This window comes from Spea bombifrons, chromosome 7 (assembly GCF_027358695.1).
Source record: "Spea bombifrons isolate aSpeBom1 chromosome 7, aSpeBom1.2.pri, whole genome shotgun sequence".
Taxonomy (NCBI): domain Eukaryota; kingdom Metazoa; phylum Chordata; class Amphibia; order Anura; family Pelobatidae; genus Spea; species Spea bombifrons.
The window spans coordinates 30,170,299-30,197,225 of NC_071093.1; the positions used below are offsets into that span (position 1 = coordinate 30,170,299).

Here is a 26,927-nt window from a genome sequence, read left to right on the forward strand (position 1 = left end):
AGTTCTGAAAGTTTTAATCACAAATCTCTTTCCATAATTACCCCAAAGGGATATAGTGATAAGGTTAACCTGTATTAATATGTGTTCACAAACATCAGGTTAGTGCAAGATATAACATTGATAACCTTCTCCATGAAAGAAAGAAATGTCTGTTTTATTAACAACTAAAAACTTGGACAAAGGTGTATGAATGTTCATTTTAGACCAAAATTTATTTGAACACAAGCAGGCTGTTCTTGTTACATAGTCAAGATACTTATCTGTATCCAGTTCAAAGTAGTGCTAATTCACCTCTTGTGACAGCATGAGTGTTTTCTTGAGAAGATATTTAAATTATATTTTCCAATCCCCTGGATGAAGGCTTTTTCCACAGAAGTTCTCAATTACCCCTGAAACACAAATCCTTAGCATCTAACTACTTCCAACAAATAAACGGGAATGTGAAAGTGTTTTTATTTTGTCATTTAAAGCTCGTTCCGTGGAGTCTTCTTGTGAGCTTTGAATATATGGACATCGGTATTACTATCATAATGAACCTCTGTTACTACAAAGTCTTGTTTCAGCATATCTAGGAAGTTCTGGTCCCTCTGGTAGCGAAGGCGACACGATAACAGAACCAAAGAGTCCTCCGAGCTGAGGTGGAGAATTGTTTTCAGTAGCTCTGGGAAAGTCTCCTCTAGGTAAATGATATCAGCTCCCACTATGACATCAAATGTCGAGAAGTTCTCAAGAGATTTCCCCCATGTCAGCGGAGTTACAGATACTTTGTCCTGCAGGTTGGAAGAAAGGTTTTCTCTCACATTCATCGTGAGAAAGTCCAGGGCCACCTCACGGTCTGTAATTGTTACACGGGCACCTGACAAAATAATCAAGAATGTTTCTTTCATTGTTATCCAGATTGCAGTAGCTTTATACCCAAACACGGATGAAATTGTCAATGCATGAATATAATACAGTACATACACAACTACTAATCAAGTCTACACCATTCTTTGTGTAGAATTATTCTGGAGTGTTTCACTCATTAGCTTTGGTTGTACCGTAATATGTAAAGGCACATTGGATCATCTGGATCAAACTTACCCAACATTGCTGCTACGATTCCAACTAAACCCGTTCCTGCACCCAATTCGATCACTGATCTTCCATGCAGATCGACGGCACCTGTTTCCAAGTACATGCAAAGAACGACCGCCTACAGAGGTAAAAACAGGACACAGGAAACATTAGTCAAAGGACAAAATTATAAAGACACAACAGCAGCACCAATTAACTCAACGAGGTATAAAAATGACAATGTGTATGTTTTTTATGCAGTACAGTGATAGGTGCACTTAACCCCCGCTACAAGCAGTCCTTAAATGATAAGATGATATAGCCCAGAGCTACAACAATAACACCTATGCAGAACAGTTTACCGAACCGAATTTCATCCATCTGCTCAACGCATATAATTAAGAAGTTTGTGTGAAATGATTGCAAAGGTTACAATTAAGCAGGGCTGGAAGCATCTCTACCATTATCACCAACAGGGTTATTTGCACATCAATCAGTGTATAATTAAATATCACTTTTACATTTGGCAGCTATGTTATACTTGTACTGGCAGAATATTAGGAGGAAAACTGTCTGCCTAAAGAGAAATGTCACAAATAAGGAATTTATTTGCTAAGATCTGAAGCCTGCTGTTGTTGTCGGTCATGTGCCATTTTGGATGATTCCCTGCTCAAACGCCACACCGACCATATGCCAGTGTAAGGAGTCAAGAGTGTTTGTCCAGAGAAATGGCTTTAGATAACACAGCTTAAACACATATAAAAGGACCAATAAGTAGTGCTCTGAAAATATTATATAAAACAGAAGCTTTTTTTACTGCTACTAGTTATATTTCTGTTCCGAGCAGAGACCCAAAATCAGAGAGGTCATCAGAAAATGTGGGCTCCCATGTGTGTTAGACACCCGCACACACACCATCACCAAATACTTTTAGACAAGCTCATGTTAACGCCATATACTAACACATTATATAGTGCTGCAATGTGTAAGCGTATTAGAAACACACATATGAACACTATTTGATGACTAACACACGTTACTACCATACACACACACTATATGCTTGCATACACGCTTGTGCCAATGCCATACAGTACCACACACCAAACAATCACACATGATAGCAGCACACACTATTCATCAACATACAGTAACACACATTGACTGTAACACTACACATACATTATATGGTGGATCTGCCCAAATTATCACAATGATAGCATAGCTCTAGGTCTGCATATAAAGGTTTTTGTCAGTGCTAACCTACATTACTGTATACGACACTGTATTGTTTAAGCCAATTTTTGTTCTCTAAAAGACTTTTCCTTTAAGAAAGCATGAACTGAATTTAATGAATCAAAATGCATTGCAGTCCACGCAAACATGAAACGCAGGAAATTAAACAATTTGCATTTTGTTTTGTTTTCTAACCAGGCTAAAAGAACAAAACTAAATATCCAAATGTTATTGCGTTACTTCATGGTAAACAGCAGAAGGCATGTTTCTAATCTCAATATGTCTACGGTAATGCAACTAGTGGAATTAATGCAATACATATGCGTCTTTTAACAGAATACTCAATAAAATGCTGATTTCCCACCCTCCTCCTCCTCTGGGGGATGAATTCATCTATGACAGCCCTAAGCATCTACAGGTGGGGGTATAGGTTGTGATACCAAACATTCTTCTTGCTATTATTATTTATAAGAATTCAAGGTGACTTTAAAGCGAGATCATACATACGGCATCCCAGACGACTGCTGCTACACCCAGTTCTTTCCAGTTTTGCCTGATCCGTATAGAGTGATTGGCGAAATGATACGTAGCTTCGGAATTGTGAAACTTCTTCAGTCCATGGACGCCACTCTCTTCATAAGGAACCAATGCCATTTTCTTGGGAAATTAATGACCTAGGCAAAACAAAACAGGTAAATGTACCGAGGCGTTGGAACCATGTTGTACCTGTTGTATGTTGGATTTTATTTTTCTTCTACCATATGGTTGGGTCACACTGTATTAATTTACACCCCTCAAAAAGCACACCAAATGCTATCTCAACAACTTGCATGTTAAATTATTATTTTTAGTATTACTGTGATTATTATTTTAGTATTATTTTTTGATAGCAAAGCAATAAGCAAGCAGGATCCTTAGAAATAATGAATATTGATTGAAATAAAAATAGAAAAACATGTTAACCTCAACTCTCTCCTTAACCCCTTAATGACAAAGCCCGTACGTGTACGGGCTTAAAATGCATTGTTTTCAATGGGTTTAGGGACCGCCCGTTGTCCTTAAGGGGTTAAATAATAACCTACTGTCAACTTAATAATCATTTCGCTGCTATGACAAACACCATCAACAGGAAAACTGGATTATTAAAATTAAAAGGCACACTCTGGTGTCCAAATGCAGTCCCACCATCAATAGAGAATGCTTATTAATGTACTTTAATATGCCTTCTTTAGCCATGATAAAATAAACACATTTCCATCACGCCATGAGAAAAGTCCTCCAGATCACCAGGTCACTCATCGCCATTGGGCTTAGTATATTGTTATACATCATCTGCCGGCAGTGGCTGGGAGTTCATGCCATATGCCAACTGCGGAGAAGGCAGCAGCTGTCATATGGCTGGAGAATCACTGACGCGTCAGCCATGGTTTTAACCGATTCCTCCCTGTTAACCAGGCAAAGAAAGTCCCCGGTAAGCTTCACTTTGATCTCTCGATTTACGGCTTTTGGCTTTGGGATATTCAGTATGAAAAATAGAATTGGACAGCAGATAAGAGCCATTCGGCCCATTTAGTCTGCCCATTTTTCCCGATCTAAAGACTCCGATCTTCATCAGCCGTTGGTCTTGGACAGCCATGTACCTACCCCATGCATGTTTACGTTCACTTCATGTATTAACCTCTTCCATGTCTGAAGAAATCTATCCTACCATAAAACACCAATAAGTGGCTTGGTCATGCACAGACACGTGAATGAGATTCCTTTAAGTAATATTTCCTACAGTACACTGCTTAGTGAGGGTTTAAAAATAGATACTCCAAAGGTTATTTAAACCAAAACTTCAGCAAGTTTCATAAAGCTACACGAAGTGAAACAAGGAACAAATTAATGGCTAAAAACGAATACATTTGGATTCATCCAACACACCTTAAAAGCATAAAAGGCATTTCACATTCAGATTCCCGGGTTGTTGTTAGAATAATAACCAAGTACGCAAAACTAAACAAGAATTATACCCAGGGGATACCCTTTAAAAAAATCCCTTAAGGCTGGGCTCGATATGTCACCATAGCAACTAGAAACCACTTACTGGTGCCCAGTGTGTTGCGGGACAAGGGAATAAAAACTGGCCAGGGCTACCATTGTGAATCCGGCATCCCGCGGCTGATGAAGAGCGTGAGGGACCCAGCAGGGTCACATAACGTGCATTACGTTACAGCACCTGCTTCACTGCGCCCCCGCGGGAAAGGGTAGGGTGCCAGATTCACAAAGGCAGAAGACAGGCAGCAGTGTGGAAAGTCTCCACAAAGGGGGGTAGTGTGTATGTGTGTGTATGCGAATGCAAGTGTATATTGTAGTGTTAGAGTCAGTGCGTATATGTATAGTGCTGGAGTCAGTGTGTGTGTATGTGTAGTGCTAGAGTCAGTGTGTGTGTGTATGTGTAGTGCTGGAGTCAGTGTGTGTGTATGTGTAGTGCTAGAGTCAGTGTGTGTGTATGTGTAGTGCTAGAGTCAGTGTGTGTGTATGTGTAGTGCTAGAGTCAGTGTGTGTGTGTGTGTATATATGTATAGTGCTACAGTCACTATGTCTACTGTATAGTAGTGCAAGGTGTCTTTAATAATCTTCAGTGACTCTAGAAAATAAACTTAAAATGGTGCCGTATCCGAGGAAAATAGTTAAAATCATCAGCAGAAGAAACACTCACATTTAGTTCATGCACCCAAAAAAGTGCTTGCAAAGTGTCAAATGGAAAGACCACAGGTTTCTGCAATGTAGATCCTTCTAAACGCGTTTCGCCGACTTGGCTTCTTCAGTAGAAGTATAAATCGATCAAAATATGTAAACTCTTCCCGAAACGGATGACGCACACGGCCCGTGACAACGCGCGATGACGCATATAGGACGGGACGGTGGGAGGAGGCGGCGAGATGACGTACATACGGAAGTTACTATTTAAAAAGCACAACAACGATTTGATCGATTTATACTTCTACTGAAGAAGCCAAGTCGGCGAAACGCGTTTAGAAGGATCTACATTGCAGAAACCTGTGGTCTTTCCATTTGACACTTTGCAAGCACTTTTTTGGGTGCATGAACTAAATGTGAGTGTTTCTTCTGCTGATGATTTTAACTATTTTCCTCGGATACTGCACCATTTTAAGTTTATTTTCTAGAGTCACTGAAGATTATTAAAGACACCTTGCATTCTACTTAGATGGGTCCGAATCTTCTATCCTATTTGTGAGTGCAACATTGAATATACACTAAAGCATTGGTTTTACATTCTACACTATATTGGTTTTATTTTTTTCCCTTATATGTATCTGCGCCCCATAATTCTTTGGTTGGTTTGAATTTTTACACCCTGAGGAGGAGTGTTCTTTTTTGGGCCGCTGCAGTCCTATTCGGGAAGTATTATTTGTATTATTTGTTCATTTTATAGCACGTGTTTTTAGGTTAGTTCACGTTCTACTGTATAGTAGTGCAAGATTAAGTGTTGACACGTGCATAGTGTGGTGTTAGCGTGTTTTGTGTTGTGTATGTTACAGTATGGCATTAGCATGAGCGTGTATATCAGCAGGGCCGGTGCCATCTATAGGCAAAGTATATTGGAGGGGGTGCCGGCTCGCGGTCACTATGGGGAGGAGTGGGAGCGAGTCAGCCAGTTAGGAGGACAAAGGGGAAGGGGCTTGTGGGGGTGGAGCCAGGGGCAGCAAAATTATGTTTTGCCTAGGGTGGCAAAAATCCTTGAACCCAATAAACATCCTTTAACTGCAGACCAGGAGGTAAAATATGCAAATAAAAACATTATAGGGGGAAGAAAAAAAGTTGGCTGGCTCCTAGGGGGAAGAAAAGTTTTTGGCTGGCTCCTAGATCCAAACCAAATTCCTAGGGAAATCTGCTGGACTGTCATTCATGAAATAAATAAAAGGGACACTCCAGCTATCACAAGCACTTTAAAAGGACCCCTCAGATATTCCGTGCAGTAAAATGGCATGGTGTCTCTTGTGGGAATGCACAGTACTTCCAAGGGGAAATATATCCCCCTACATTTGTACTCACAAAGTACTTTATTATGTATTCTTACCTGGTGAGGCTGCCTGGGACATTAAACTGTCCCTTTAAAATAGTTTTCAACAAGTTAAGCTGGTGGTTCCTTTAAGTTAATTTCCAAAATGCATTAAACATAGTAAGATGCTGGACTAGCTGTCTATAGAATAGTATAACAAATCTATACACGCCGGGAATGTTTCGCTTGAGGCTTCATCTCATTGTAATATGGACTGTGCTGCGGATCCTGAGCAAGCCACCTGTTCTATGGCAGACCGTAAAAAACTATCTTCTTTTGTATGCGGTGCATCACTCCGGCACATCTGGGATTTATTAGAATATGGGCTTTTATTGTAGTAACTGGATATGACATCAGCAGATATGTTTTGACAGGTCCCTCTTTGGGTATTTAACTGCATTCACGTAAATATAAAAAATATTACTATTATACACTATTAAATATTTCGTTTTCAGGATGAACCTTAAAGACGTCCAAAACAGTCCTAATTAGAAAGTATCCTTTCCGACGATTAGCATCTTCCTTCTGTTACACCATTGAGAATAATGGCGTTATTCTCGAGGTATACAATAGCCCAAGTACATGCTGGACCTGTTTAAGTCCTGGGAGAGTGATTGATTAATATTTATTGTGTTATATAGCACCAACATATTCCGCAGCGCTGGTTACGATTGTATCTTCTAGGCTTGTTTCTGCAGGGTCCTTTCTGCTTTTTGTTTTGGTTAAAGAGACACTTTAATGCATAAGACAGCTGAATAGTTCCTTTATATTTTCATGCGGCCCCCCCCCCCCCCCGGGTTCCCAGGCTAAATATGCATATACGTTTTTGTTGTGTTTTATTTACCGCAAATAAAGAGTTAGCAATTTGAAGATGAAAAGAGAGAAATCTTAAAGAGGCAGTTTAATATCCCAGTCCCCCAAATGAATGCACATTTAAGTACTTTATACGTGAAGTTAAAGCACTTACTTAAGGGAGAAGCTGCAGCTCACCACCTCTTCCACGATCTGACAATTTTTGCCACACTTGAAGAAGCAAAAGGCAGGAAAGCATTCCCTCAGATCAATGGGAGGACTTTTCACATGTATCCATGCGGGGGTCATGCTAGGCACCCCCCCTTGTGACATTTGCCAATCCCGCTATGGAGGTGGCCAGGAGGTGAGTATGTCACATCACCTGCACAGGTGAGCGGTGGGAAAAGGGGCAAATGCATGGGGGGGTTGCAGTAACCCCTATGGATTTGCAATGGGGGGGGCACCATGCAAGATCAAGAGACAACTCAGCTGTCACTTGTATGCTTCCCAGAACACGTGTACTACTTTCACATGTATTTGACCAGCACCAGCAGTTATACATCCCACAGCACATCACATGTACCAAACAGTGATATATATATATATATATATATATATATATATATAATACACACAGTATATACACCATGGGAAATTGGCCCGATTCCTACATATTATTTTCCGAATCACCAACCATATGTGATCTAAACCCGTGATTTCCCCTTCTTTATTTCCCCAATGCTCAGTACCGGGCCGGCGCCTTATTCAAATATATTCTAGACATAAACTACAAGCATCTTGCGGCGCTCCTCCTCTTCCCCCGCCCAGCTCCGTCATTAAACACCACATACTCAAAAGACCCCTTTGCTATTTAACGGGAAAATAATCCTTTCAAACGCACCGGATGGTTGTGCTAACTCCACGCCTCATTCCCAGGACTTATTAATGATTGATTGGCCGCCTTGCGTTGGCTTCTTCCGCTTTGGACTTGGTGGCCACGCCCCAGACAGGATGCTACTTTTTTTTATTATTTAAATTGGACAGCGATGTCCCTAATAATATTTTTGAAGGACACGCCCAGCTCGCAGCTCATTGGTGGAGTTCCAAACACAGGGGCGGGTAGGGTTTTAGGCTGCAGATCCGGTGAACGCTGTAGAGGCGGGAATTAGTGAGGTGTGAATTGCGTCACAGGATCGCGCCCGCCCTTAGTTCCCGTGGGACCGGCCGCAAGAGGGGAAAAAGGAAGATGTGGTGCTTCTCCCGGTTTTCCTAAGAGCATCCTCTCCGCCTTTCCTTTCAAGCGACCTGAAGCCGGACTTCCTCATGCCTCCGCTGTGAGCTAGGAAAGGAAGCGGCGGATTGGGTTATCCCTTGTCACTACCACCCTCGGGGCCAGCGCTATGGGTAACACCGTGACCTGTTGCGTGTCTCCGGACGCTAGCCCTAAAACAGGCCGGGCCCGAGGAGGGGTAGAGCGGGCTGATCCGTATCAGGTGGAAGTGGAGCTGGGGGAAGCGGAGCCCGGACCTCACTTGCAGCATATCAGTGACCGAGAGTTACCGGATGGTAAGAGCTCTTCTCACTTAATACAGGCATTTATAACGGAATTTAGTTTGGGGGTTGTAGGTATGGGGCAGCGCAATGCTCTGCTGGTTCGAGAAGTGCTTGAGTCTTATAAATTGCGGTGCAGGCCTCCACCATATACTGGGCTGCACAGCCTCCCCTATTCAGGCAGCTGCAATATTGCCTTTCCTAGGGATCCGTCTGATAAGGGCGGGGGGATCCTTCCTAGGGGTCCTCCAAGGAATTGGTTTAAGCCGATCTCTTGGGGTACTAATTGGAAATAGGTGGCCCCTTGGTTTACAAAGAGGCTTTGAGCTATACCTTTGCTAGGGGCTGAGGATCTACATTTAAGTCTCTTTTGTAGGGAGGGCACACTGAGGGTTCTAGTACCATTTCTTAAGATCAAATCACCCATGAAAAAGAGATGTAGATTGTCTCAAGAGCTTGCAATCTATTATACCAATAGCGGTATCGCATTTACCAAATTGGCTCTTTCTTTCTGTTGCTAATGCAGTGCAGCTCTATACCTTATGATCATATTTGAAGAAGGCACAGGAACTGAATGATTGGGAGCCTGCAAACACTTTGGCAAATATATAATTTGGGAAGCTTATTTTTAGGATGCTATTTGTATTTAAATGGCCGATCACTTGCACGGTGGAAGAAAGCAGCATATGCTACCTTGTGACTGAGTTTTGTTTGTAAATAAGTCACTGATCACATGCGTAATCGGTTCATTAATTTATTTCTTGCACTCTCCTGGAGATATGAGTCTCTTGTGGCGGAGAATATTTGTGGTATGGCTGCCTTTAAATCAATATAACAGTTAGGATTTGATACAGTGTCTAGTTTGTGAGACCTATTTTAGGTTTTACTAAAAACAGAGGAAACGATATGGAAAACCAGGACAGCCGATACCGAGAAGGAATCGATATAAAGATTAAGTTTAGTTGCTCACAATAATGTGGGGGACATGTATGGAATTTCAAGAAGAACATGATGAGAACAAGAATTAGACCTGTTGTAGGTGACAAAACAGCATAAATGTGTAATTCACAAGTACACTTGATGGGGGTGTGTGGTCATCAAGGTCACATGAGGCTACTAAAATGGTAACTGGTTTGCAGGATGGAAGTTAGGAAAGACTAAGTGATCTCTGTAAATATAGCTTGGGGCAATGTGATAGAAACCTTGAAGTACTTGAGGAGGTTTATTTCATAGGAGAAACGTTTGAACAAGAGGTCATAGTCTAAAACTTGAGGGTCTCGGGTTTAGATGAAATTAAGTTTTACTTTACAGAGTGGGTGGTAAATGGAAGCAGAAATAGTAGAGGTTAATACAACGAGGGACTGAAAACATGCATGGGATTAGCATAAAGGTGTCCTAAATCTAAGGCAAAACCAAGAACTGATGAAGGTCTGAGTCTCTACAACAAAAAATGCACAGGCTAGACGGGCTGATTGGTTCTTATCTGCCATCAGATTCCGTTTCTTTGTACATACGTTGGTGGCGTGTTGCGCTTGCCACGTGTGCCAGACTGTGTATGAGAAGTGAGGACATCTGTGCGGCACAGGCTGCGAGTAAAGGTGTGTGTGTGTGTGTGTGTGTGTGTGTATGTATACACACACACTATATGGAGAAAAGTATTGGGAAACCTGACTATTACACCTAAAGAGACTTTTATGACATTGCATTCTAAACACACGAATATGAAATTGGTCCTCCCTATAACATTTTTCACTCTTCTGGGAAGGCTTTCCACAAGATTTTGGAGTGTTTCTGTGGGATGTCTTGCCCATTCATCCAGTAGAGTATTTGAGGTCAGACGCTGATGAATGTTTCGTCCCGAAGATGTTTGATGGGGTTGAAGTCAGGGCTCTGAGTGGCCGGTCAAGTTCCGCATCAAACTCAAAACATGTCTTGACCTTGCTTTGTGCGCTGGGGCACAGACATGCTGGAATAAAAAGGGTCTTCCTCAAACTGTTCCCACAAAGTTGGAAGCATAGCATTGTCCAAAATGTATTGGCATGCTGAAGCATTAAGATTTACTTTAACTAGAAGTAAGGGGCCCAACCCCTGAAAAACAGCACCATACTATTATCCCTCCTCCACCAAACTTTCCAGTTGGCACAATGATGTTCAGGTAATGTTCTCCTGGCATCCGCCGAACCCAAACTCGCCCACCAGACAGCCAGACAGAATAGTGTGATTTGTCCACCACCCATTATTTCCCTCCAATTTTTTTTTTTAGGAATGCAAATTACATGGCTAGTTGCTTGATTTTATACACCTGTGGCAATGGGTCTACCTGAATTCAATAATGAAGTGTTTGTGGATAAGGCAGCCTTTGCAAGTGTGGGGAAACGAGGGCAAACATGGTTTTGTTCTGCCGCCTTTTGCCTCAGATCACAGCTTCCATGAGGTAAATTGGCATAGGAAGTTTTCAATGTATGAATGGAATGCTGTGGACTGCTGTGCTGGATGGAAGACTATCTTTAAAACAATCATTATAGGACGATATTCCTTCCGTCAATGTCTTATTATCAGAGCTTTTTACCACTGCGGCGTCGGTAATTCTGTGTGTTTTAGGCCCGATTCTCTCGGGTTCATTTCTAACGCACTTCTCAGGAATGTGGCATTATTCTGTTTCACTTTGTAACCTGTCTTTTCTCCAAATGATTTCCAAACTCTTAGCCAAATACTGTTTTAATGCTTAAGAACGATGCAGAAACGCTCCCCATCCGTTCTATAAAGTGTACATAGCCAGCAGAAAATCCTCACGTGCTTCCGTTAGAGCTCTTTTCTCCTTCGTGTACCTGCAGTACAGCTCTGTCTAATGTGAAAAGGTGTCCTCCAGACATGAGGATGTTGGAGACCAAACTGCTGCGCTAATTCCTGAAAATATGGCATATCTTCAAATGCCTTACTTTGGAAAAACAAATTGTGTATGTTCATGTAGCTTCAGCTCTCCATTATTCTCAATTGCTCAGAAGTGGTTTATTTTAGCTGAGCTAGAGAGAATTAATAAAAATAACAGGGACCTTCCTATGCTCCACCAGATAAAAGCTATTAGAAAGGAAATCGTAACTAAAGAACAGGAAAAAATCAATTGGATGCTTTTACAACTTCGCCAGAAATGGTATTATTCTAGTAATAGGGTAGGAAAAATATTATCTAATAAACTTAAAGCCAAACATAAAGCTGAAACTATTAAAAAGATTATAGTTGGAAATAAGCACTTCCTTACCCCTAAAGATATATCCAATGCTTTTGCCAATTATTATAAAACTCTATATAACCTTCCCGAGTCTCCATACTCGGACTCGGAAATAACTACATTCTTACAGAAATTAAATCTTTCAAAGATCTCGGCCCCACAATTACAACTTCTAAATCAACCTATCTCATTAGTAGAAATTAAGAGATCAATAAAGGAAATGAAATTAGGAAAAGCTCCCGGCCCGGATGGATTTTCTTCCCTTTTTTATACATCGCTTCAGCAAACGATTGCCCCGCTACTATTGCGAGTATTTTCCACATCTTCGCTAACGGTGCAACCACCAGTAGAACTTTTCCAAGCGGCGATAATTCCAATACTCAAGGAAGGCAAGGACCCAAGCTCTACACTTAACTATAGACCTATCTCCTTAATTAACTTAGACATTAAGATTTACTCTAAAATATTAGCGCAGAGACTAAAACAAGTGGTACCAAACATTATTAATAAGGATCAGACAGGATTTGTGGAAGGCAGGAGTCCCATGGACAATACCCGTAAGATTTTAAACCTCTTACATAAGGCCAACTCCCTTCGAATCAAATCAGCTTTTTTGGCCCTTGACGCGGAAAAGGCGTTCGATCGGGTGAATTGGAGATACTTAGATGCCGTGCTAACAAATTATGGTTTTGAGGGAACATTTAAAAATTATGTTATGAACCTTTATACTAATCCAACTGCCAAGGTGGTCGGCCATCTATTGGATTCAGATTGGTTCCCTATAAAAAATGGAACTCGCCAAGGATGCCCATTAGCCCCGTTACTTTATATTCTTACTATAGAGCCTTTTGCGGAGTTATTGAGACAATCGCCCGATATATTTGGTATACAAATTAACTCAGAGTCATTTAAGATCTCTCTCTACGCAGATGATGTAATCCTTTCAATGACGAATTTAACTTCTTCTCTTCCCGCACTTTTTAAGGTGATAGATAAATATAGCTCAATTTCTAATTATAAAATTAACCTTGGTAAAACGCAGGTTATTACGACCTGCTTTACGCAAGATGAAAGAACTGAGCTTGGGTCCTTGTGTCCACTTGACTGGAATTCTAATGTTTTAGACTACCTCGGAATTAATATTACAAATGAGCTCCCCTTACTTATCAATTTCAACTACAAAAAACTAATTGACAAAATAAAAGCACAGCTCCTAAGGTGGAAAAATTTAGAAATTTCTTGGATGGGCCGAATTCACCTAATAAACGGATATTTAATCCCCAAAATTCTTTATTTTTTCAGAACAATCCCCTTAAGAGTTCACCCCCCTATTTTGAAGCAGATCCAGCAAACTATGGATCAATTTATTTGGCAGTATAAAAGACCAAGAATTACATATAACATCTTAACTAAAAAATCAAATAGAGGGGGAATATCTTATCCTAGTATCAATAAACTCCATGAAGCTACAATGCTGACCCATTATTTGGCTTGGGACAAAAAATCTAATAATTTCCCAAAATGGCTATATATAGAGGAATTAGACATTGGACTTGGTGAATTATACTCTCTCTTCTGGGCGGATACAATTAGATTGAAAGATATAAAAGTCTCGAATCCCATAATTCATGATACACTTAAAACACTTTCTAAACTAAAACGAACTATGGGAATAAAGAGAACTCTTATGCCCTCCACCCCTATCGAGGCTATTCGATTTTTTATTAGAGATATAGACTTGTCCAGATGGCAAGGATGCGGCATCTCCTGTATTGGCAATTTGTTAGACCAAAGCACTATTATACCCTTTCCTCAGTTATGTAATTCCTTTACCCTACCATCATCTGAACTATTTTCTTTTTTGAGGGTGAAGAATCTTATTGACCAGGTAGGGATTGATAGAAACCCCGAATTAGAACATTGGTTAACAAAACATAAAAATAAGAAACAAATCTCAAGTTCATCTATACTTCTACTATCATTGCAAAAAGATGAGAAAGATCCACCGATCCTGAAGTGGGAAAATGACCTAGGTATTGAGTTCTCCTTGGACCAATGGCGTCAGGCCTTTGTCCAAACAAAAAAGTTCGTCCACTCAATAAGCCTAATAGAGATTTATATTAAGATAACTTACAGATGGTACCTGGTCCCAACTAGACTTAATAAAATCAGTACTGTACATTCAAATAGATGCTGGCGTTGCTTTTCCCATACGGGCACCTTTGTTCATATCTGGTGGGAGTGCCCGCAATTGTTAAATTTAAGAAAAAATCTCTTGCAACTACTTGGATCACTTTTTCACAGTCTGGAACAATTAGACTCACAGGTGTTCCTCTTCCACTTGGGACTTGAGAATTTTTGTTTAAATTATAGAATCTTAATCATACATGTCCTTATGGCCGCAAAGATATGTATAGCTAGGCACTGGAGACAACCAGGTTTATTTAACTGGAGATTAGTTATCAACCAAATTAACCATCAGTACCTAATGGAAAGAGGATATTACAACAAAATTAATAAACTTGTCAAATTTGACAACATCTGGCGACCCTGGAAACAACTTTGTGATATCGACTCCCAGAATGTTAGAGATCGTAATTGAGGATTAAGATCTTTATCTCTTTTTCTATATATATTTATATAACTTACTTACTTATCTATTTATCTATTTATTTATCTATTCTCTTCTTTACCATCCGCTGTACCCCTGGGCGGACAATTTATTATGACCCAACTCTTGATTAATAGCTAGCCCCCATCTGTTTCTCATCTCCTCCTAAGTATGACTGATGTATGAATGATATATGTGGTATCTGTCATTGATATTTGGCTGCTATATTTATAGCTTATGCCAAATATCCTGTAATTTATTCTTTTGTTGTTTTTTCTTTTTTCTTCCATTCGGTGGGGCCAGGAATATAGCGCCTGTTCGTTTATAAAGTCCTTAAATAAATATATAATTTATCGTAATATTAAATATAGCAACGAATGAGGATTGGACAACTTGTTTTGCTTGGAATAATTGTTTAAACGTATTTAAGATTATATATTTCTTTGTCGGCAAGAAAGAACCGTTATTGCAATACCTTACCGATGTATTCTATGTTTGTGTTAAACTGCCTGGAAAATTAAATAAATATAAATATCAAAAAAAATTCTGCCTATGACATATAAGCAAAAACATTTGACAGCACATCTAGTCTATTTTTCCTGCTGTAAAGACTTAAGCCTTAATTGTGTTTTAAATAAATTGTGCTGTATGCTTACAAAAAAAAAAAAAAAAAAAAAAAAAAAAAAGAAGTGGTTTATTTCTTCAGCGAGTATCCCCGTGTTCAGTCCCTGTGACATCCATTGCTATGTTCTTTTGCAGTTATTGGAGACAATGAAAGGTGTCGGATATCTGCAGCACATTAGCGATGTCTCTGAGGATACTTCTATTTAGCCGGACGTCCTGCGAGCGTTATAAATAGTATCAGCAGTGCCTGGCGCGGCGGCGTTTGTCGATCTCTTCAGAAAGATCAGTATTCTCTGTATGAAGCTGCTATTGAGGATTGCTGAGCAGATAATGGGATTCATCCTTTTATAAACCGGCTGGGCATTTAAAAACCTCACATTTTGTGCTTTAGTGTCACGGCTTATTTTATCTAATGTGTTAGAGCAGATATTGTGAAATGTTCTTAACCGTAGTGCTTCACATCTGCTGGTTTGTTCACACGTGGGTCTTATCTACTTTTATTACCCTGTTGAATTCAAGGCTTGGTTTACTGTCGGTTTTTAGGAAGGAAGGTGGCATTTATGGTATTAAATCTCTGTTATGAGCCAGTAAAAAGAAGGCTGCAGGATTCTATATAAAATACAAAAAAAAGTATATGAAACAGCGGAAAATGTTTAAACCATAGCTACGTGGTCATTAGAGCTTCCCAAGACCCGCTTCAGGGTATTCATGGTAGAAAGTGTGATGAATGTGAGATTAATATTCTTGCTCCCAGTTTGATCAACGTTTTTGACCTTTTTGGTAAGCAATCTATTTTCTTTTAATAACCCCACGTTTCCTTTACCTGCTTCTTACACTTAATGCTTTTACGAGTCCCTGATGATTTGATCAATACCTCGTGCAACTCGTGATCTGTTTCACAAAGTATTGTTCGTTCTCGTTCACATGACCATCACGGACTTATTCAGCAAGCAGTTTATCGTATGTGTACACAGATAAGGTTGTGTACTCTACAGGGTTTAACACCTGTTTGTCGAATATTTCCTTGCCTTTATGTAGGTCACCTGGAGCTAATCCTCTCCTCCAGTAGATAGCGAAAATGCTTCTCGCTATTGCGCTTGAAGTAGTATTATGCGATAGTATCCGGGCCGTTCTTTCAAAGTGTATGGAATTTGGAGTTTTCTTTTTTTGTAAACTGCCTGCGTTGACCTTTGAAAAGCTTTCTCTCCTTTCCTCTCTAGGTCATTAAATGAATGTCCTTTCTTAGGTAGAGAAATTCATGAACGTTCAGCCTATAAGCGTTGAAAATGCATTGCAGTGCAATAAAACACAATCCTACACAACGTCTAGCACTGTATAATTGGTTTAAATCCCAGGAGAAGTAGACTTGGCTTTAGAGAGGAAAGGATTTTCCCCATTGAATTAAAGGCTTTTGCTTGGACTTCCACTGACGTCTACTTGGTCTCAGGAGAACTATGGATTCCTTTCCTCCCATCGTTGCTGCTTACAATGTCTGACTGTTAACATGTTCCCTTCTAGATAGGAGCCTTAAAAGTAAATTCTCATTCTAGGTTTTCCAGATCCAGATATCGGTAACGGCTTGTGGTCAGTTGGTTAACAGAGTGTCAAAGCTGCTGCCAATTTGATGCTCAATATAAACATTTATATTGCACAAAAATAATAGTATTATAACGACTTACAGACTTCTGATTATTTTTCTGACAAATCCAGATTCATTTTTTATGTTTTAAATTGATGTTCTATTTTATTCAGGTTTCACATGTTAACTGAAATCTGAAATTAATACCAAATAACATTGCCTGTTGCTCAGTGTTTTCACCAAGAAAGAGACCGGGGGGGGATCTCTTAGTGGCATCTGTCAGCTAGACATTCTATTACAAAGTATCTCATGTGTAAACTATACATACACACTATTGTGTGGGAAACATCCTGTTCAGAGTACACAGGTAAGTGACTGCTGGTCAGTCCATTAGTCTCGTTTTCCACCAAACCAGTAACCGGATGAATGTACCAGAATAGCCGAGTGTTGCTGTGAATGCAGTGATGGTGATGATGAGGAATCGGGATCACGTTCATGCCCATCAGAGGACAAGATTATAACAGCGGTAATCTGATCAGACCCGTGCGACTTGCGCCCCCCTGCACATTGCTGCGTTGTCATTTATCACTTTCACATGTCCTTCAAAGCAGGCCTTTTCAGCTTACTCTGAGCTGAACGCAAAGAAATGAGCCCCAAGGCTTGTTCAGTAGCGCTGCATCCTTAACCGTGCCGTCATCAGTTCCAAAGCAAACGCCCTTCAATCCCTGTTCCCAGCGCTAAACAGGAAGGTGATGCTGGGAGAAGAATGCCGAACAAACATGACTTACTTCCTCTACAATTCATTTTCCGAGACAGCAAAGGGAGGTGGCCGGTGGCCTGCCGCAATCACCTCCAATATACATTTCCATTAATTGCTGCAATCTCATTTCTGATGGCTAATAAAGCTTCATTGTGCTACATTCTTCAGCATTTATAATACAAATTAGTGAAGAAAGGAATAAATAACTACTGACTTTTTTCACAAGGAACAGACCAAAGTCAGATCAGTCATGATTTTTTTTAAATTTTTTTTTAAATGGCTGTATTTCTTTGTTCTAACAAGTTTTGAACATCAGATAGAAGAGAACTGTTGCAGCTCTCCTGCGTTGTCTGATCAATGTCTTATCCTGAAGTCACCCCTCTCTCCTCGCCCAATCATTCCAAAGACTGATTCAATAGCAATCAGCAACTTTGCAATAAAGAAGAGATAATAGGGTTGCATATTGAATATTGTGCTGAACTGTGTAAAGAGTACAGTTTTGGAACAGTTCCTGCACCATCAATCTTTGTCTCTACATCCATAGTTACATCACTTTAGTGGATTGCATGAACAAGGAAAGGCGGTCTAAGTTGGAACTGGAAGAACTTCAGCTCTGGCCTTTAAGAAGACACTTGAAGTAACTCTTTGGCATTACACTTTACCTAGGCTATGGGCAGAGTACGCATGGGCGTTTGCCTATACTGGATGTATGTAATATCATTTCTCCATCAGCTAAAAAGTCAAATACTTCCTGCTGGTGCTTCCATTTGTTATAGTCCTACAGTCATCATACAGGTGATTGGTATGTGGCCTGTCCAAGGGCATGGTGCATTTAATTTTAAATGATAGAAACATAGAATTTGACGCCGATCCCGTGTATGATTAAATTAACCGACTGCATTATCCTCAACCATTTCTAATGGGAGGCTGTTCTATTTGCCTACCACCCTCTCAATAAAGTAAAACTTCTTTACATTACATAAAAACTACTTGACCCCTCAGCTTTGCCAACAGTTCTAGGTTATAACAGACTTATTGAGCTCCTGTTTTGTCCTGTGATATTGACTCTGTTACCTTGAAGCCTTGTACACCATGCCTATATTATGTATCACAGCCTTTCATGGGCAGTGCCTTGTCTTTATTCTATAAACAAAGCCACAGTTTAATCTGCATACTAATGGCTTTCCTGTCCCAATTGACCTCACCTGGCATACTAGTTGAAGCAAATATCCAAACAAAACATTGCCTGGCAGACATTTATTGCATATACAAGGAATTTATTGCAGCTTTTGATATACAATACATAGGTACCATGTGTAACAGACTCTTAAATCCATCATTTAAGAAAGTATTTAATTTACTTTCACTTGTTATAATGATCATATATACACACCATAACGGGTGTTTTACAAACAGTGGATCATATGTATTAAGAACATGTCTAGTGCACTGGTTTCCTTGTTATCTCCACATTTTATAAATTTGCCCTAGAATGAACCTTTATAAATAAGGTCCCACTATCTTAACGCTGCCTCTGCAATTTTGATAATTGCAGGGAAATGCAAAACACAATGTATGTGTAGAAATATATATAAATGTAGAGAAACTTTGTTGTTAATTATCAAGGTTAAAATGCGATTGTGCTTTCTGTTACTAAAGGGGCTTGTACCTCACACCTAGAAGCAGCAAATGTTGACAAATGATTTTTATCTTTAGGTAAGAGATGTAAAGGGTAAGCAAGATAATTAATGCAGCCTGCCAGTTACCAAATGCTTTGCTGTTCACTTTAAATACACATACAGACCTTGCATATATCCAAGAAATTAATGTTTTCCAATCGTGTACTTTTTTTTTCCTTAAACTTTTTAAAGGGAAATAAAAGGTAATATACACATACAAACGCTCTATAAAACTCAGTTGTCCTATTATGAAAAGTCATACAGAAAATTATTTCCATGTTATTGCTGCTAAAGCTGGTTCTACAAGCTATTGAATCATAAGGTGTACTTAGTTTTTCACACATGGCTTCTTCATTTTGGCTTTATTTTTGTTGCATAAATCACGGTGTAATGTCACGTGTTCATCTGAGGTTGTATTTACCTAATTTTTAGACCTGCTATGGAACAGATGATTGTAAAACCATAAAATTCAGAGAGCAAATAGTTTCTATTTATTTATGTATATGTATGCATACACCGATGGTGTAGTGATAGATTTCAGTGAGTTCAATATGCGTTCGAAAGGAGCCTACTTCACATATAATCAAATCTGTTTGTGTTCTACTGATTTCAGAGATGAGCCCCTTGTCCGTGGTGTTGGCCGTGCCAGGGCAGGATTCAGCTATACTGTTTTCTTTAATTGCTTTATGTGCATTTTGTTCCAGATTTGGCACCAGAGTCAAATCCTTCTGACCATCCGCGAGCAAGCACAATATTTCTCAGCAAGTCGCAGACTGATGGTAAGTGTGTGTGTGTAAATGGAGACAGAGAAATGTGTAAGGACTGGTTGGATGAGCATACTATTTTTGGATGATACACATGAAATTTTTACTCGGCTACATACACAGCAGTTAACATTATACACGTGACCAAATTCCTCCCGTGCAAGATTTACATGGTTTACGGAGTTTAACGTGGGAAGAAACACGCCAGATGCTCATTAGGGAAATCTGAATTCTGCATCAACCATCTTAAAAATACTTTTATCCGGAGTTACAGGGTGATCAGAGAAGCATTTCCATGAAAAGTGTGAAATAGTCTTGTGTTTTTCAGTCTAACTTTAGAACCAATTTTTAGCTCCAATGACATCCTGGCATTAGGAATTTCTATTATAGAAGAGGAGGTATTTAAAACCCAACTCCTACATCCAGTCTATTAAAATGTGACAGTGTTACCATATGTGTTCTATTCGTATCAAAAGGCCGTGGGGTGCGAGTCACATGACCTTAATAAACTGCAGACCAATAGGGTCTAGCATGTTTTGGACCAAATATACCTTAACAAAGGTACGAGTCACTGCTTGGGGAGGGGGTTTTTAAAGTTTAAATTCAAAGTATATCTCGTTTTAATAATGGTAGAAGAAAGCAATAACAATGACACTCATCTTAACTTAAGGCTATTTGTACTTTGAATAAATAATTTAATAAATATTTTGAACTACTTCACTCATAGGTGAGCAAAAGCAGGCTTATTCCCCATGGTATTGACAAGAATATAGTAATGCTGTCCATATGAACAGGGCTGGCCTTTTTCTTTACATATTGGTATGAAGCGTCCCCAAGGTGGGAAATAGTCTGACTGTAGCTAAAATCTTCAACATTTACCAGAAAAACAAATGGCAAGTCTGTGGGTAGTTTATATATGCAGATTAACACTAAAAGCTCTGTGTGTGGGTAGATTTGATGGGTACAATGTATACTAAAGATGTGTAGGTGTCCACCTGGAGGTAGATGTGGCTTCCTAATGGCTATACCTTAAAGACCCTTAAACCAGGTCATTCTGTGGTCAGGTGTTCATGACTTTGTATATCTTTTTCTTTTATAGTACGAGAAAAGAGGAAGAGCAACCATATAAATCATGTAAGTATGCCTACCCTTAAGTTTTGTTGATTTACTCGTATCACGTAAGGAAAACACAATCTGATCCTAGGGTTCTAGATCTGCAGCTGTTTTTTTTTGGTGAATGCCATATTCACTGGCAGTCCTTTTGTATGTTTTCAGTGTATTGAACTATTTAAAACAATGCTTAATCTTTATTGATTTTTTTTATGCCTGTTTTATCTTTGAGTACCAGATGTATTTCAGTGCATGGGTGGCTCACACATGTGGAAAATGATTTAACCCAGGGCTTGACAAATTTGTTGTGAATCTAGGCGCCAGCTAAAAAAGTTAGAAGCCAGGATTTTTTTTTAAACGAACAGTTGGTTAGGAGTGATCTGATCATCATCAGCCCACTTACTAAACTCACAGCATTTGACCTGGAAGCACCCTGGACTTTCAGGTCAGTGCTGTTTTTTTGGTTTGTTTTTTTTTAAATAATATTTTTTGATATATATATTTTTTTTAACACTTTCAATGCTGATGTTCCATTGGAGCACAGCATTGATTGATATTTAGTCCCCACAAGCTTGTGGGGACAAATGTTAACCCCTGCAATGCCACGAATGTGTTATAAACAATTGTGGAATTGAAGGGGTTAACGCTGCCCTGTCGCTCTCATGGAGCGATCAGGCAGCAGGGGGGTTTTGGGGCTGGTCTCCACACTCATGTGGAGACCATAGAACCCTCTCCCCCTGTCACTGAAGCTGCCTCTGGCAGCTGGGAAGCAATTGCTGGTCTATAGACCAGCCATTGCAGGGGGAAGTCTCTGATGACTGCTGTAGGCTTCCATGCCTACAGGAGTCATCAAAGGGCTTGTGGGGGCTCGTTTTTGCTGTTGCTGGTCTGCCTGGACTTCCAGGCAGACCACCAGCAGCAGAGCCCCTTGAAAAACGGGAATTAACCCCTAAATGCCGCGATCGCGGCATTGAAGGGGTTAACGCTGCCCTGTCGCTCTCATGGAGCGATCAGGCAGCAGGGGGATGTTGTGTCAGGTCCCCACACTTGTGTGGGGACCCAATCAACGCTGAACCCCCTTTCCTGAAGCTGCCTGTGGCAGCTGAAAACGCTATTGCAGGTTTCTCTGCAATCGCGGTTTCAGCCTACAGGATCACTCCGTGGGAGTGATCACAGGCTCGGGGGTGGGCTCGGAGTGGCTGTGCTGTCTGCCCAGACTCCTGGGCAGACAGCAACAGCAGCGCCCCCGCGTGGTGACACGGGGGCATTTTTTTGTGAATGTAAGAGGCTGACAAACTCCTAGGCGCCAGGACAAAATTCTGAGTCGCCATGGCGACCTGGCGCCTGGGATTTGTCGAGCCCTGATTTAACCTATTCTTTTACTGATTTCAATGGCTTGGTTTCAGAGGTGATTGCCATTAACAGGGTTTTCAGAAACATTGTGCTTTTTTTCTTTAACAAGTCTTGGCTTATAAATGTTTACAGTAGTCTGCATATTAGCCATTTGTATGTGGTCTCGCGCTGTTATGTTAGCCTATTCTACTAGACAAACAACCTGACTCCTTATTATCATGCTGTGCTTATGGTATACAATAGAATTGCTTAGTCTTAATTAACCAACCTGACCAAATGGAGGAAAAGATTTCATTGTACAAGCATTGCCATGAAGAATCAACTTAGTGTGGTGTTTGGGCAGGGAAAGTGACCCAAAATAACACGTGGCGGACGGGACTGCCGATAAAGGAAGTTTATTGGAATAAAATGAGTCGTGTTGTCGCAGTGCTAAACCACGTCACTGTTTACTGCGCTGTATTTCCCCCCATGAAACCTCCCTTTTAAATAGCTCGATTTCATGCTCCGCTATTAAGTAATTTTAACGATCAAACATGAACTGTGCAGCCCTGTAGGGTGTTCTGCTGGCCGGGAGATGGCAGCACTTATACAGCGGATTCATCAATTGTGTTGTATCTGTAACAATATAGGGACACAATATACAAATGCAATGCTCTGTAGAAGTTGTGCTTCTAGTAGCCTGGATTACTTTTTTCCTGTTATCTATCCAACAGGTATCTCCTGGGCAACTTACAAAGAAGTACAGCTCATGTTCAACAATATTTCTAGACGACAGCACAGTCAGCCAACCCAACCTTAGAAGCACAATAAAATGGTGAGTGATGGAGAGCTTTTTATTAAATTCAGATTGCTCACGTAACGTAGAACGCAATTCACATTGTAATGTACTTGGTTCTGAACCTATGTTGGTAGTTTCATGGAATTATAGGGGATTAATATACGCACTTTATTTTGAGTTTCATTTGTGCTTCACCCACCTTACAAATCAGTTACAGTGAAAGAAGAACTTATTTGTTATCCTGCTGATTTTGTACGTTTTGCCCGCTGACAAAGACATGATCAGTCTATAATTGTAATGGTAGGTTTATATAAACAGTGAGAGACAGAATAACAAAAAAAAATCCAGAATAATGCATTTCAAATAAGATATACATTGATTTGCATTTTACTCAGTGAAATAAATACCCCTCGTCTTCTAATCAGGGTCGTCTTCTAATCAGACCCCCCGCACCGCTGCAGGGGACCTGGATCCTCCTGTCTCCCCCCCCCCCCATTTAACACTTACCGGTGCTTCCTGCTGTATTGCCGGGGCAGCAGGTCAACGTGTACGCAATCCGCGTAGACAACGTCCGCTGCAGCCGGAAGGAGGTGTGGCTAGCAGCGGGGGTTGTCTGCGTCAGTTGCGCAACGCAGACAAACCCCCGCTGCCAACTCCACCTCCTTCCGGCTGCAGCGGAAGGAGACGTCAACCCGCTGCCCAGGCAATACAGCAGGAAATTGGAAGCACCGGTAAGGTGTGTGTGTGTGTGTGTTAAATGGGGCATAGGGCATTTTTGGAATGCCTTATACCCCTATATGCCACTCTGGCACTTAGGGGGTTAAAAGGCATATTATGGGGCAGAGTGGCATATAGGGAGGTATAAGGCATTTCAGGAGGCAGAGTGGCGTTAAGGGGGCATTTAATAGAGCACTCTGCCTCCTGAAATGCCTTATACCTCCCTATATGCCACTCTGCCCCATAATATGCCTTTTAACCCCCTAAATGCCAGAGTGGCATATAGGGGTATAAGGCATTTCTGGAGGCAGAGTGCTCTATACAATGCCTTTTAACTCCCTGAATGCCACTCTGCCTCCTGGAATGCCTTATACCTCCCTATATGCCACTCTGCCCCATAATATGCATTTTAACCTCCTAAATGCCAGAATGGGATATAGGGGTATAAGGCATTTCTGGAGGCAGAGTGGCACATAGGGGGTCAAAAGGCATACCATGGGGCACAGTGGCATATAGAGTGTTAAAAGGCATATCATGGGCCACAGTGCCATATTGGTGTGGCAAGCCTGGGGGCAGATGTGCGTAACTGGGGGACAGGTTGGAAAATACAAGGAAATAAAAACAAAAAAAATATTTTTCTCAATCATAGCTTTTATTAAAAAAAATAGTTTACATGAATTAACATTTACTGGTAAAACTTTTTTCCTTTAGGGTAGTCTTATATTCAGGCTTTTTCTTTTTCCTAAGTTAATATCCAGATTTTGGGAGGTCGTCTTATAATCGAGCAAATACGGTATTTGACCCCCTATCAATCGGCAAGATGTCTGGCTCCCAGGTGTCTTTTATACAGGTAACGAGCCGAGATTAGGAGCACCCTCAAAGGGAGTGCTCCTAATCTCAGCTTGTTACCTGTATAAAAGACACCTGTCCACAGAAGCAATCAATCATGGCCAAGACAAAAGAGCTGTCCAAGGATGTCAGAGACAAGATTGTAGACCTACACAAGGCTGGAATTGGCTACAAGACCATCGCCAAGCAGCTTGGTGAGAAGGTGACAACAGTTGGTGCGATTATTCGCAAATGGAAGAAACACAAAATAACTGTCAATCTCCCTCGGTCTGGGGCTCCATGCAAGATCTCACCTCGTGGAGTTTTAATGATCATGAAAATGGTGAGCAATGAGCCCAATACTACACGGGAGGATCTTGTCAATGATCTCAAGGAAGCTGGGACCATAGTCGCCAAGAAAACAATTGGTAACACGCTACGCTGTGAAGGACTGAAACCACATGCACAGGGCCGTCTGATTTTTCCCAATGATCATCTGAATGATTCAGAGGAGAACTGGGTAAAAGTGTTGTGTTCAGATGAGACCAAAATCGAGCTACTTGGCATCAACACAACTTGCCGTGCTTGGAGGAGGAGGAATGCTGCCTATGACCCCAAGAACACCATCTCCACCGTCAAACACGGAGGGGGAAACATTATGCTCTGGCGGTGTTTTTCCGCTAAGGGGACAGGACAACTTCACCGCATCAAAGGGACGATTAGATGAGAACCTCCTTCCCTCAGACAGGGCATTGAAAATGGGTCAAGGATGGGTATTCCAGCATGACAGTGACACAAAACACATGGCCAATGCAACAAATGGAGTGGCCTATCCAGTCCCCAGACCTTAATCCCATAGAAAATCTGTGGCGGGAGCTGAAGGTTAGAGTTGCCAAACGTCAGCCTCGCAACCTTAATGACTTGGAGAGGATCTGCAAAGAAGAGTGGGACAAAACCCCTCCTGAGATGTGTGCAAACCTGGTGGCCAACTACAAGATATGTCTGACCTCTGTGATTGCCAACAAGGGTTTTGCCACCAAGTACCAAGTCAATGTATATCTTATTTGAAATGCGTTATTCTGAATATTTTGTTTTGTCCCTCACTGTTCAATTAAAATTATAGACTGATCAGCAGGGGATCAAATACTTTTTTCCTTCATTGTTTGTTTATAAAGATCCATTTGATGCGTCGCCCTCTAAATAAATGAGAGCATTCGCGGTGGCCTTGTTGAAGTTTGGTTTTGAAAATAATTCTGTAGGTGTGGGTGAGATTTTCAGCCTCTTCTGTGGGACATTGAAGCGCATGTCGTTTTTTTTTGTCATTTAGTTGAGTAGTTGGTGTTAGGATTTTCCATTTGAAGGAAGAAAAATAATATTGGGGATACTTTCTAGGAAAGTACTAGAAAAACAGTAACACACGTGTTTGAAAAAAGAAATGTGGATGTTATATTAGCTAGTATTTTTTAAAGCTAAATAAAGCCCTGTGCTGGTTAATATGAAGTAGTGTAAAAATATTTTTACTCCTCCTGAGATTTGTATGTCTTATAAGAAAGTTGTCCTACTGAAAGATATTTTTTAACCATTTGGTACTGAATTTTTTTTCTTTTTTTGCAGCGTTACTCTAGCAATATATTATCATATAAAGAACAGGTATGGTTTTCTACTTATTCTACTATCTGCCTTCAATCCCACCTTAATAGTTTTTGTATTAGTGATTTTCTCTTAATAAACTTTCAGCTTTTTTTTTTTTTTTTTTTTTTTTAACCAATTTTATGTTTTGCAGGGACTCGGATAGATCGTTGGATATATTTGATGAAAAATTACACCCTTTAACGGTAAGTGCGGATAGGTTTTGTTTACTTGGTCACAAAAATAGGGAGAAGCTAAAACCTTGGTCTTGGGTATTTACAGATTTTTGTGGTGGTTTTTTTTTTTATTTATGTAAAACTCAATTCCTCTATACCTCTTGTAAGTGCGGCCCTCGATTATTTTTTTGTTCACCTTATTTGCTGGTTCATATTTGGAAATCTTAAACCCGTTTCGTTTTTCATGTTTAAAAAGGATTTTGGATAGAAGTGCAGAATTTAAACTGGAGGGTGCATAAAAACATGGATATGTAAAATCTGCATTAACCTTAGAGATGATTGGATGTTAAACATCCTCAGAAGGAAACCTTTCCTAAGAACAGTTA

At 40.4% G+C, this 26,927-nt stretch overlaps 2 protein-coding genes across 4 annotated transcripts in view; one reads left to right on the forward strand and one right to left on the reverse strand.

Moving 5' to 3' along the window:
• Nucleotides 1-436: 436 nt before the first annotated feature.
• On the reverse strand, nt 437-8,162 carry METTL21A (methyltransferase 21A, HSPA lysine). 3 transcript variants are annotated; one of them, XM_053471275.1, is made up of 4 exons: nt 8,055-8,162; nt 2,800-2,966; nt 1,084-1,195; nt 437-856 (listed from the first exon to the last, which is right to left on the reverse strand). In XM_053471275.1, the coding sequence occupies exons 2-4, from the start codon at nt 2,944-2,946 to the stop codon at nt 465-467; spliced, it is 651 nt and encodes a 216-aa protein (XP_053327250.1). In that variant the 5' UTR covers nt 2,947-2,966; nt 8,055-8,162; the 3' UTR covers nt 437-464. The 3 variants fall into 3 exon arrangements, with proteins under 3 accessions (XP_053327250.1, XP_053327251.1, XP_053327249.1); XM_053471276.1 differs by having other exon boundaries at nt 8,005-8,086; XM_053471274.1 differs by lacking the exon at nt 8,055-8,162 and adding an exon at nt 6,380-6,656.
• Nucleotides 8,163-8,307: 145 nt separating this feature from the next.
• CCNYL1 (cyclin Y like 1) overlaps nt 8,308-26,927 on the forward strand; it is a 29,810-nt gene continuing 11,190 nt past the window's right edge. The window contains exons 1-6 of the mRNA XM_053471251.1: nt 8,308-8,719; nt 19,891-19,965; nt 21,050-21,084; nt 23,127-23,227; nt 26,351-26,386; nt 26,520-26,571. Of these exons, the coding sequence (XP_053327226.1) occupies nt 8,554-8,719; nt 19,891-19,965; nt 21,050-21,084; nt 23,127-23,227; nt 26,351-26,386; nt 26,520-26,571 (465 nt within the window). The 5' untranslated portion in view covers nt 8,308-8,553. The remainder of the gene's footprint in view (nt 8,720-19,890; nt 19,966-21,049; nt 21,085-23,126; nt 23,228-26,350; nt 26,387-26,519; nt 26,572-26,927) is intronic.

What these genes read in the sequence shown, in the direction of transcription:
- METTL21A (XM_053471275.1), bottom strand. Translation starts at nt 2,946, where the DNA reads ATGGCATTGGTTCCTTATGAAGAGAGTGGCGTCCATGGACTGAAGAAG. An exon ending in CAGCAGTCGTCTGGGATGCC is followed by an intron (nt 1,196 to 2,799) that starts GTATGTATGATC and finishes TTACCTCTGTAG; the next exon opens with GCGGTCGTTCTTTGCATGTA. An exon ending in AATCGTAGCAGCAATGTTGG is followed by an intron (nt 857 to 1,083) that starts GTAAGTTTGATC and finishes TTATTTTGTCAG; the next exon opens with GTGCCCGTGTAACAATTACA.